The sequence below is a fragment of the Cricetulus griseus genome, unplaced genomic scaffold (genome assembly GCF_003668045.3).
Source record: "Cricetulus griseus strain 17A/GY unplaced genomic scaffold, alternate assembly CriGri-PICRH-1.0 unplaced_scaffold_153, whole genome shotgun sequence".
NCBI lineage: Eukaryota > Metazoa > Chordata > Mammalia > Rodentia > Cricetidae > Cricetulus > Cricetulus griseus.
In genome coordinates this window covers 27378-39883 of record NW_023276868.1, presented here as the reverse complement: position 1 = coordinate 39883, position 12506 = coordinate 27378, and the positions used below count along the sequence as shown (strand labels likewise).

At 45.1% G+C, this 12506-nt stretch overlaps 1 protein-coding gene and 1 pseudogene across 1 annotated transcript; one reads left to right on the top strand and one right to left on the bottom strand.

The window, feature by feature from the left end:
* The first annotated feature begins 387 nt into the window (after positions 1–387).
* Positions 388–1946, top strand: LOC118239789 (igE-binding protein-like). The gene is given in 1 exon segment (XM_035453728.1): positions 388–1946. A coding segment is annotated over 1 exon segment (1539 nt). The 5' UTR covers positions 388–407.
* Positions 1947–9236: 7290 nt separating this feature from the next.
* LOC118239788 lies at positions 9237–9862 on the bottom strand (annotated as a pseudogene).
* Between the last annotated feature and the right edge of the window lie 2644 nt (positions 9863–12506).

Sequence of the window (12506 nt, the reverse complement as noted above, 5' to 3'; positions counted from 1 at the left end):
ACGGGATTCTTGGCTCGGGGTCTCCGCTCTGGTAAGCTTATGCTCTCCTCTCAAGACGCATTAAAGCTTTCCTGCAGAAGGATCCGAATGTCCTGTGTGGTTCTTGCTGGCGAGACTATTGCGCCGGACATCTGGTGCCGAAACCCGGGAACTTGTTAACATCGCCGGCACTGCGGAGACCCCTCTAACGGGGCGGATTCAGAACTGCAGGGTGGTAAGTTCAGAGAGGTATGCTTTATTCTGACACCTTCTTTTTTGACTTTGCTTTTAATTTGTCACCACTATGGGATGGAAAGGCCTTAATTCTAGTCTTTATTCTAATTTTGTTCACATTGGTCTTATATTATGCCCACCGTGGCTGGTGTTCCAGTTCGAGACCAAGCTTACCCCAGGTAGCCTCCAGCATAATGGGCTCTTCAAAACAGAGAGACCTAATTAAAAACTGTCTAGAGATTGAGGCTTGCCATCCCATGATAGCAGAGAGTCAAAAAACGCTTAAAGAGGTACAGGATAATATATCAGAAACCGAACGAGATGAGAGATTAGGAGCTCAAAAAAGGAAGGACATGTCTAAGGAAAAAGGCCCTCCCCAGGATACAAAAAAAGGGGGAGAGAAAATAGGGAATAACCGGTCACACCCCGGTAAATTTAAGAGAAATAAAGACTCAAAACCTAGCCTCTGCCCTACAATGAAACTAGAGGCCTTGGAGCTGAGCAGCTCAGACTCTGAGATTTTAGACTCTAGCGAGGAAACAGAGCTAGAGCAAGACAGATACCACCCTGATAGAAAAGTGAAAGCAAATATGAGGCCATCGCCTGTTAATCCAGCGGGTGTACTTCCATCAGCACCCCCATTATTTGGTACCGACTCCTTTTTACCATTAGAGGAGCGAAGGAAATTGCAGATGGCTTTTCCAGTCTTTGAAAAGGAGGGGGCGAGAGTACATGCTCCCGTAGACTATAATCAGATTAAAGAATTGGCTGAATCAGTCCGGAAGTATGGGGTCAATGCCAATTTTACAACAATACAAGTAGAAAGACTAGCAAACTATGCTATGACACCCACTGATTGGGAGACAACAGTAAAGGCAGTGCTCCCCAATATGGGACAATATATGGAGTGGAAGGCTCTTTGGTATGATGCAGCCCAGGCACAGGCAAAGGCCAATGTCACAGCAGAAAATGAAAATCAGAGACAATGGACCTTTGAAATGCTGACAGGACAGGGGCCACATGCCCTCAATCAAACTAATTACATTTGGGGCGTATATGCCCAGATATCAGCTGCCGCCATTAAAGCATGGAAGGCATTGACAAAAAGGGATGAATCAGGTGGACATCTTACAAAGATAGTCCAGGGGCCCCAGGAGCCATTCTCAGACTTTGTGGCCAGAATGACAGAGGCCGCTAGCCGGATATTCGGTGATGCAGAACAAGCCATGCCTCTGATTGAACAATTAGTCTTTGAACAAGCAACTCAAGAATGCCGAGCAGCCATAGCCCCCCGGAAAAGTAAAGGTTTACAGGACTGGTTAAAGATCTGCAGAGAACTCGGAGGGCCACTTACTAATGCAGGCTTGGCCGCAGCCATCTTACAAACCCAAAGGCGCCGAAATATGTCTGCCTGCTTTAACTGTGGAAAAACAGGGCACCTTAAAAAGGACTGTAGAGCCCCTGAAAAGACTAGGGAAATGGAGCGGTGCAAGCGCTGTGGAAAAGGTTATCATAGGGCCAGCGAATGCAAATCTGTGCGGGACATAAAAGGTAGGCTTTTACCCCCTAGGGAGGAACCTAAAGTGTCCCAACCAAAAAACGGGCCGCGGGGCCCATGGTCCCAGGGCCCTCAGAAATATGGGAACCAGTTCCAGAAAAGCAACTCAGAGAAGGAAGGGACTCCCTAGGACACTCCGGAGTGGACCTGTGTGCCGCCTCCGACTTCTTATTAATGCCCCAAATGAATGTTCAGCCAGTCCCAATCCAGTCTCCGGGGCCTTTACCCCCCACTACCATTGGGCTCATTTTGGGCCGAGGTTCCTTGACCTTACAAGGACTCATTGTGTATCCTGGAATCGTAGATCCATATCATAAGGAAGAATTCCAGGTCCTCTGCTCCAGCCCTCGGGGCGTGTTCTCCATAAAGCAGGGAGATAAGATCACACAATTAGTGCTATTGCCCTCCCCTGGGGATAGAGAGAATTGCACCTCCCAAAAAAAGAGCCTTGGGCTCTACCGGTAATGATTCAGCATATCTGGCCATACCCCTAGATGAGAGACCAACTATGAAATTATTGGTTAATGGAAAAGAATTTGAGGGGATTACAGATACAGGGGCGGACAAAAGCATCATTTCATTGCATTGGTGGCCGAAATCCTGGCCTACTGTGGTTTCATCTCATTCTCTTCAAGGCCTTGGATATCAATCCTCTCCAGCTGTTAGTGCTGCGGCCTTGGTCTGGCGGAGCACTGAGGGCAGGCAGGGACGCTTTACCCCTTATGTTTTGCCCCTCCCAGTAAATCTGTGGGGGCGAGATGTGTTACAAGCCATGGGCATGACCCTGACCAATGAGTATTCCCCTCAGGCATCAGCTATAATGACAAAAATGGGCTATGTACCAGGAAGGGGCCTGGGCAGAAGGGAGCAAGGTAGAATAGAGCCCATTGAACAAAAAGGGAATCAAAGTAGAAAAGGACTGGGTTTTATTTAGGGGCCGTTGAGGCTTCACGACCCATACCATGGAATACAGAGGACCCGGTATGGGTCTCTCAATGGCCATTATCCTCTGAAAAGCTGGAAGCAGTCACAAGACTTATACAGGAGCAAGAACAGTTGGGGCATTTAGAAACTTCTACTTCTCCCTGGAACACCCCAATTTTTATTATCAAAAAGAAATCTGGAAAATGGAGGTTGCTCCATGACCTGCAGGCTATTAATAACCAAATGTGCCCTCTGGGCCCTGTCCAGAGAGGCCTCCCTTTGCTTTCTGCGCTACCCCAAAATTGGAAGCTTATTATTATAGATATTAAGGACTGTTTTTTCTCCATCCCCCTCTTTCCTCGGGACCGGCAAAGGTTTGCCTTTACTGTTCCCTCACTCAATCACATGGAGCCAGACAAGAGATTCCAATGGAAGGTGTTGCCACAGGGCATGGCTAATAGTTCAACTATATGCCAATTGTATGTCCAAAAGGCATTGGAACCTGTTAGGAAGCAGTTTACATCCATGATTATGATTCACTATATGGATGATATTCTTATCTGCCATAGGAAGATAGAGGTCCTGCAACAAGCCTTCCCCATGCTGGTAGCTGAGTTAAAACAATGGGGACTGGAGATAGCGTCAGAGAAGGTCCAGGTCTCAGATACTGGTCTCTTCCTGGGCTCAGTAATTACCCCAACAAAAATAATCCCACAAAAAATAGAAATACGCAAGGATCATCTGAGAACCTTAAATGACTTCCAGAAACTCTTGGGGGATATAAATTGGCTGAGACCCTTTTTAAAGATCCCCTCTGCAGATTTAAAACCCCTTTTTGACATCCTGGAAGGTGAGCCTCATATTTCTTCCCCCAGAAGCTTTACTCCGGCTGCTTGTCAAGCCCTACAAAAGGTGGAAAAGGCCTTGCAGGATGCACAATTGCATCGCATAGATGAGACATTGCCATTCAGCCTATGTGTCTTTAAAACGGCTAAGTTACCGACCGCCGTCTTATGGCAGCATGGGCCGTTGCTTTGGGTTCACCCAAATGCTTCCCCCGCTAAGATCATTGATTGGTATCCTGATGCTGTCGCGCAGCTCGCACTTCGGGGAATAAAAGCAGCTGTCGCTCATTTTGGCAGGGACCCTCATCTCTTGGTTGTACCTTACACTGCTGCACAAATTCAGACTCTGACAGCTACATCTAATGACTGGGCGGTGTTGGTTACCTCCTTTTCAGGGAAAATTGATAATCATTTCCCAAAACATCCAATCCTACAATTTACACAAAATCAGGCTATAGTGTTTCCACAGATGACAGCAAAGCATCCAATCCCGAATGGGACGGTGGTTTATACTGATGGTTCCAAAACCGGTGTAGGGGCTTATGTTATAGGGAATAAGGTAGTTTCTAAACAATTCAATGAAACCTCACCCCAGATCGTTGAATGCCAAGTGGTGCTGGAAGTCCTTGAGGCCTTTCCGGGGCCACTTAATATTGTGTCAGATTCCTCCTATGTGGTTAATGCAGTCAACCTCCTTGAAACTGCTGGTATAATACGACCCTCCAGCAGAGTTGCAGGTATCTTTCAAAAAATACAAATTACCCTATCAAACAGGAGGTTCCCTGTTTTTGTCACCCATGTTCGAGCACATTCGGGGCTCCCAGGACCTATGTCCTCTGGGAATGATTTGGCAGACCAGGCCACAAAGTTGATGGCTGCCGCCTTGTCCACCCAGATACAAGCTGCACAAGAATTTCATCAGCGCTTTCATGTGACGGCTGAAACCTTGCGCCGTCGATTTGCTTTGACAAAGCAGGAGGCTAGACAAATTGTTACTCAATGTAAAAACTGCTGTGAATTTTTACCTGCACCTCATGTAGGAATAAATCTGTGCGGCATTAGGCCGCTGCAGATGTGGCAAATGGATGTTACACATGTTGCCTCCTTTGGAAAACTCCAATATGTTCATGTCTCAGTGGACACCTGCTCAGGCATAATTTGTGCCACGCCTTTGACAGGGGAAAAGGCCGCGCATGTGATTCAACACTGCTTAGAGGCCTGGGGTGCCTGGGGAAAGCCTCATATCCTAAAAACAGATAATGGGCCGGCTTATACCTCTCAAAAGTTCCAGCACTTCTGCAGACAGATGGAAGTTACCCATCTGACTGGCCTACCTTATAACCCTCAAGGACAAGGCATTGTGGAACGTGCCCATCGCACACTTAAGTCTTATTTAATCAAACAAAAGGAGGGAATGGGAGCATCCTTACCCTCGGTGCCAAGAGTTGCAATATCCATGGCACTCTTTACCCTTAATTTTCTAAACATTGACGCTCAGGGCCATACTGCGGCCAAGCGCCACACCTCAGAACCTGAAAGGCCAAAGGAAATGGTAAAATGGAAAGATATCTTAACTGGTCTTTGGAGAGGCCCGGATCCTATTCTCATAAGATCCAGGGGAGCTATATGTGTTTTTCCACAGGATGAAGAGAATCCCCTGTGGATCCCGGAAAGACTCACACAAAGAGCCCCTTCAGACCTTCAAAAGTCGGAACTCCACCCTCTCCCCGGGAGTTGAGAGCCGCTATTATCCAGATTAACTCCTGTCCTTGATGGAGAGATTGTCATCATAGATAGCTTCAGCTGTCTCCTATTTTAAGGAAAGGGTGGGGATGGGATTGTTTGGTGCAGCCGTTTGCTGTGGATTGGTGTTACTTCTCTGGCTGGTCTGTAGGCTCAGGGCTCAAACTAAGAGAGACAAGATGGTTATCGCCCAAGCACTTGTAGCTTTGGAACAAGGGGCTTCCACTGACATTTGGTTAACAATGCTTAAGCAATAGGCCGCCGGCCAGACAGCTCTTGCACACCCGGAGCCTAGGCTCATTGCACAGGGTAGAGTGCCTGGCTTGAGCAGCCCATGAGGGATGTTGAGCAAGGCATCGCACAGAGAGTTGCCCAGTATGCAGGCTTCTCTGGGAGGCATGTTGTCCTGCATAAGGGTTGCCTGCCCTAGTCTCCCTTTCCCAGAAAAACGGCAGAGGACAGGTCGAGAGCGCTTCGGGTCAAGCTAACAGCCTGATGGCGACTCTTGTACACAGTCTTAATGTTTGATTGGGAAGGTACAACCTCTGCCTCTATCCCTCAACATATGGGTGACCTATTTGCTTGTAAAAATATGAAGCCTTATCATTAATTAATAAAAAAAGGGGGAGATGTAGGGAGCCGTCCCTGCATTCTCCATTACAATGATGGCGCCTGAAGGCACTGAATGTAAATTATTGCGCAGGCGCTGGGTAATTTTCCATTTCCTTGATCTCTGCCTATTCCGTGGCTCATATGGCCTGAGGAGCTGAAGCCAATCATAGGGTGACACGTCCCAGGCAGCGGCTGCCAGCCTTTATTAGGGGACGGGATTCTTGGCTCGGGGTCTCCGCTCTGGTAAGCTTATGCTCTCCTCTCAAAACGCATTAAAGTTTTCCTGCAGAAGGATCCGAATGTCCTGTGTGGTTCTTGCTGGCGAGACTATTGCACGGGACAAAAAAATACAAAAGAACTACAACAGAAGAGTTGAAGGAGAGGCTACACATATGAAGCAAAAGTAATCCCTGGAATGCAGCTAGTGCAGCATGTTAAACTGAGTTGTTCCAGTTTCCCCTCCCTGATAGAAACCAGCTATGGGGAAGGCCCATGAAATCCCACAGGCCAACCACACACAGTCCCTGGAGCATGCCTGGTCAGAACTTCTCTCACTCCTTCACATGTCACCACTATGAAGTGAAATAAAAGGCTTTACAGAATTACTGCAGGAGTCATTTCCCCCATAGTCTGTCCTTCCACATTTATTGTTAGTCATGCATCAATGTTTGTTATTATTTTTTGTGGGTAGGCTTTTTGCGACAGGGTTTCACCATATAATCCTGGTTGGCCTGGAACTCACTATCTAGACAGGCTGTCCTCCAACTCAGAGATCCACCTGCCCCTGCCTCCCAATTGCTTGGATTCAAGGTTTGTGTCACCAATCCCGGCCAGACACTGCTTCTTCAGTGTTTAAATATTCAGTCTGAAACAGTCATAATAATATTAGCAGTTTTATAACGCAGTGCTTCCCCCCCCCCCATTCCACTAGGTTTAATAGAAGGTACAGAGAGGAGCCTGAATTTCCTCAGGTCAAAAACTACCAAATAAAAAACAACAGGGCATCTTACTGAGAACATATTTTATCAAATGCTTTTTTCTTTTTTTTTTCTTTTAAAGATAAGGTCTTCTGTAGCTAAGACTGGTCTCTAATTTGCTATGTAGTCAAGGGATGACCTTGAACTCCTGATCCTCCTGCTTCTACCTCCCAAGTGACAAGGCCACAGGCAAGTATGAGCATACTGGTCAGCAAACACTGTTATTTCAGACAGCACCTGTTAACTCTCAGTGAGAAAGGCGTATTCATTCTATTAGGTCACAGGAATCTAATAAACAAAAAATTCATTACAATCTATAGTGGTGGCACTCCCAAGACTTAGGAAAGCAAAGGGAAACCATGAAGGGTCTGATAGATGAATACTCTCACCTTTTCTTGAATAAGTGCTGAAGACACTGTAATGTCAAGACAAGCTTTAACGACACTCTACTGAGTGATAAGAGATAAAAAAGATCCTTTGGAATTGGGACTCAAGAGACTTGTTTAGCACAGCCTTGATATGTAAGTAGCAATAGTCTTGGCTACTGCCTTGGGAGACCTGGATGAAGGGCTACAAGATGACCTCACTGTACAGTTCTCCCATGAGGACTTGGTTCTCCATAAATACCTTTTGGTACATTCTTTAACTACTTCAGAAGACAACAACAATGCATACGTAGTAAGACAGTCATGGAAATGTTCACATTCGTGGAGAAACACAACCTTTGATGAAATCAGAATTAATCTGTCTTTTAAGAAACTGGTTTTTAAGAAAAAGGGCATTACAATTCATATTTTATACCTGCCCTGGGCCAGAAATCCTATGGTGCATTAGTTATGACTGAAGGTCGTAAACCACTCAGTGACTGCTTACCACACGAGACCACATGAGTTCTTTACAAAGCAAAGCCTGTTCCCTCCCTCCAAAAGAAGGCAAATAAAAGCTCTCAGAATTTGCCATCTAGTTGCCTATTTTTAGCATAATGATTAACTAAATCATAAACAAAAACTGCCACTACTTCTCAACTCAAGGAATAAAATGGCCGCACAGTCCCTTCTGGTAGAATGCAAGTTCTCTGCTTCATGGTAAGGGAAGAAAGGAGGGATACTTCTGCCCCAGTTCAACACACAGAATGATTTGGTTTGAGATTTAAAACAGAAGGCACTTTTAACATCTCCTGTAAGATGCTAACCAGAGAAACACAGTCACCATGTCGTCGGGGTTTATTCAGATCACCTTTGGGTTTCTTCTTAATGCTTCTGTGTGGCTATTGGAGTGGGACAAAGTTTCCATGTTTCACTTCCAGGTCTTTCTATGTGTTGTGTTTCTTCTGAGTCAGCAAACTGGTTCTCCAGTCAGCCCTAAGGTTTACAAATTCAATATGTGATTCTGAAACACTTACTGACAATCCTTAGTGCAAGAGGAAATGAGAAAGGAAACACTATGGACAGACCTCGGAGCACTTGGCTTGTGCTTATTCCAGTCCTAATACTGTTGAGCTGACAGGCACCAGTGTCAAGGGAACACATCTATATTGAAAGGTCAGCTACTGGTTAAGAGGTTTTGCCCAAAAATGCCATAGTGGTTTCAGTTTTCCTCCAAAGACTACATCCATTTCCTACTATCAGTGTCCCAAGAGCCTTGGAATTAAAGGTCTGGTCACAGGGCATCCTAAACAGTTAGGATCCATCCAGTTTTATGACTAGACTTGACTTGGATGTTCAGATTTAGCTTCTTCCTCTCAGAGTGAGAGATGGAAGGGAACCAAGCACACTACTGTGTCTGCTGTCAATAACCCACCAGGGCTGTCAGCACATTTCCTAAGATGGTGTCTACTATCTCCACTACTTAGCAGTCACAATGAGCTGATAATTCTTCCTTGCTACACTTCAACTAAACTGTACAGTACGTTCTGCAGGGGTGGATCCAATGTTTCTACCTTCATTTACAAATATCACACAAATGGACTCTAATTGAATCTACAGGTTTAAATCCATCGGCTAAAACATATTACATATTGTAATCATGGCAATATTTAATACAGTACCTACTCTAAAATGTTTTCATGTTCATGATCCCATTTGTTATACCTGAAATTGAATTTATGCACATTAAAAAATTACTACCAATGGCTGCTCACTTTACGGTTGAGGACCGGGGGCTAGGGCTACATTTTATTATTTCAGAAACATCTTCAAGGTAAAGTTAAAGCTTGTCTTTGATTGGCTCAGCGTATCTTTTTTGTATCTTGATTTAAAATGAAGATTGACACAGAAAATAGCTAGAGCCCCTCCTAATTTACAGTATTTTTTAAAAATAGTTTAAGATTCTCAGGAAAAATTATCTGTTGTGAATTTAAAAAAAAACTTGCAAAATAAACTTAATGAAAGAAGTGTTTGAGACAGTTGGGTGGGAATCTGCCAGCCGTCAGTCTTCCTTAGGCTGCAGCTGTCGCTTCCAGGCCTCATTCAAGTAAAGTAGTCGCTTGTAATTGATGATGAGGAGAATGAAGTTCGGCACATATGTGGTGACGCAGATGATGCAAAACACCTTCAGCACAAAGTACAGAATGTAGGCCAGGTACAAAGACCCCAAAACAGACAGGATGGAGGAGGTCATGAGGACAAAAGCTGCAACTGCACTGGCCGAAATGCCAAGTAATAATTGAAGTATATAAAATATAAGTCCAAAGACACTGTTTGGCTGGTTTCATACACTATCTTTTCCAAAAATGGAACCCAAAAGACCAAATCCTGGACCCCATCTGGAGGCCAGGGCAGTGGAGCACTTCACCCAGGGCCCCAGGTCGCAGAGGACCCTGTGCTCCGGGTCCCTCTCCTTCTCCCACTCCACGTGGTAGGCATAGATGGAGCGCACACTGCATACCGGGCCACACGTTCCCACTGTGGCACCTACACTCTCAGCAGGACGGCGCCACCGTCTTCTCCCTCTCCTCCACCGCCGCCGCAGTTGCCTCCCTCCACCTCCACCTCAGACGCCACCGCCCTTCTGGGCCCGACCTAGCCGCCTCTGCTGCCGCCACCCCTCGCCACCCCTTTTTTCTGTTTTTTGAGACAGGGTTTTCCTCTATTGCTTTGCAGCCTGTCCTGGCACTAGCTCTGAAACACAGGCTGGCCTCAAACTCACAGAGTTCCTCTTGCCCCTGCCTCCAGAATGCTGGGGTTAATGATGTGTGCCACTTTATGTTTGGGGTTTGTTTGTTTGTTTATTTATTTATTTATTTATTTATTTTGGTGTTATGAGACAGGGTTTTTCTGTATTTTCTGTATTGCTTTGTAACCTGTCCTGGCACTAGCACTGAAACCCAGGCTGGCCTCAAACTCACAGAAATCTGCCTGCTCCTTGCTCCCCCACCCCCAGTATTGGGATTAAAGACATGCAACACCTTTTTTTTTTTTACTTTTTGTGACATGGTTTCTCCATTTAGGTTTGGAGGCTGTCCTGGCACTTGCTCTGTAGACCAGGCTGGACTAAAACTCACAGAAATCCACCTGCTTATCCCTCCCCCGCCAAGTGCTGGAATTAAAGACCTTTGCCAACTTTCCTTTTTTATTTTATTTATTTATTTTTGGTTTTTTGAGACAGGTTTTTCGTAATGATTTGGAGCCTGTTTTGGCACTGTCTCTGAAACCCAGGCTGGCCTCAAACTCACACAAATCCAACTGCTTGTTCCTCCGACCCAGTGTTGGAATTAGACAGGCGCCACCTTTTTTCTTTTGCATTTTGAGACAGAGTTTCTCCATTTAGTTTTGTTGCCGGTCCTGCACTTGCTCTGTAGAAAAGGCTGGCCTCAAACTCACAGAGTTCCTCCTGCCCCTGCCTCCTAAATGCTGGGATTAAAGACATGTGCTACCTTTTGTTTTGTTTGTTTTGCTTTTTAGGTTTTTTGAGACAGGGTGCCTCTGTATTTCTTTGGGGCCTGTCCTGGCACTAGCTCTGAATCCCAGCCTGGCTTCAGCCTCACAAAAATCTGCCTGCTCCTTGCCCTCCCTGCCCCCGAGTGCTCAGATTAAAGATCTGTGCCACCTTTTCTTTTTTAATTTATGATTGTTATTTTTGTTTGTTTTTTGTTTTTTTAGACAGGGTTTCTCTGTATTGCTTTGGAGCCTGTCCTGGCACTAGCTCTATAACCCAGGCTGACCTCAAACTCACAGATATCCACCTGCTTGTTGCCCCTCATCCAGTTCTGGGATTAAAGCCATGTGCTACCTTTTTTCTTTGGCATTTTGAGACAGCATTTCTCCATTTAATTTTGCAGCCTGTCCTGGCACATGCTCTGTAGACCAGGTTAGCCTCAAACTCACAGAGATTCTCCTGACCCTGCCTCCTATGTGCTGGGATTAAAGACATGTGCCATTCTGAGCAACATCATTTAAAACAGCTCTGATAAAACATGGTCACTATTATGTATCATAAAGCAGGTCCACATATGAGTGAGTACATATCATGTTTGTCTTTTTGTGATTGGGTTACCTCGCTCAGAATGGTTTCTTCGAGTTCCATCCATTTTCCTGCAAATTTCAAGATTCCATTGTTTTTTTCTGCTGAGTAGTACTCCATTGTGTAAATGTACCACAATTTCTCTATCCATTCTTCCGTTGAGGGGCATCTAGGCTGCTTCCAGTTTCTGGCTATTACAAATAGTGCTGCTATGAACATGGTTGAACATATGTCCTTGTTATATGAATGTGCTTCTTTTGGGTATATGCCTAGGAGTGGAATTGCTGGATCTTGTGGTAGACTGATTCCCATTTTCTTGAGGAGTCGCCATACAGATTTCCAAAGTGGCTGTACAAGTTGGCATTCCAACCAGCAGTGGAGGAGTATTCCCCTTTCTCTACATCCTCTCCAGCATAAACTGTCATTGGTGTTTTTGACTTTGGCCATTCTGACAGGAGTAAGATGGTGTCTCAAAGTTGTTTTGATTTGCATTTCCCTGATGACTAAGGATGTTGAGTACTTTCTCATGTGTCTTTCAGCCATTTTAGATTCCTCTATTGAGAATTGTCTATATAGTTCTGCACCCCACTTTTTAATTGGGTTGTTTGGTGTTTGGGGGACTAGCTTCTTGAGTTCTTTGTATATTTTGGAGATCAGCCCTCTGTCAGATGTGGGGTTGATGAATATCTTTTCCCAGTCTGTGGGCTGCCGTTTTGTCTTGCTGTCTGTCTCCTTTGCCTTACAGAAACTTCTCAGTTTCAGGAGGTCCCATTTTTCAATTGCTGACCTCAGTGTCTGTGCTACTGGTGTAATGTTCAGGAAGCAGTCTCCTGTACCAATTAATTCAAGGGTATTTCCCACTTTGTCTTCTAATAGGTTCAGTGTAGCTGGATTTATGTTGAGATCTTTGATCCATTTTGACTTAAGGTTTGTGCAAGGCGATAGTCTTCTGCACTGCAGTCTTCTACATGTCTGCAACCAGTAATGCCAGCATGGTTTCCTCCCAGATGATGACTGAGAAGCTAATTTAAAAAACAAGTGCCAAGTACCACATGAGTAACAGAACTGTGCTGTTTTCTGGGATTTTTGTTTTTTACTTTTTTGTTGTTGTTGGTTTTTTTGTTTTGTTTTGTTTTGTTTTTTTAATGGAGTGTGCTGGATGTCTCTACAATT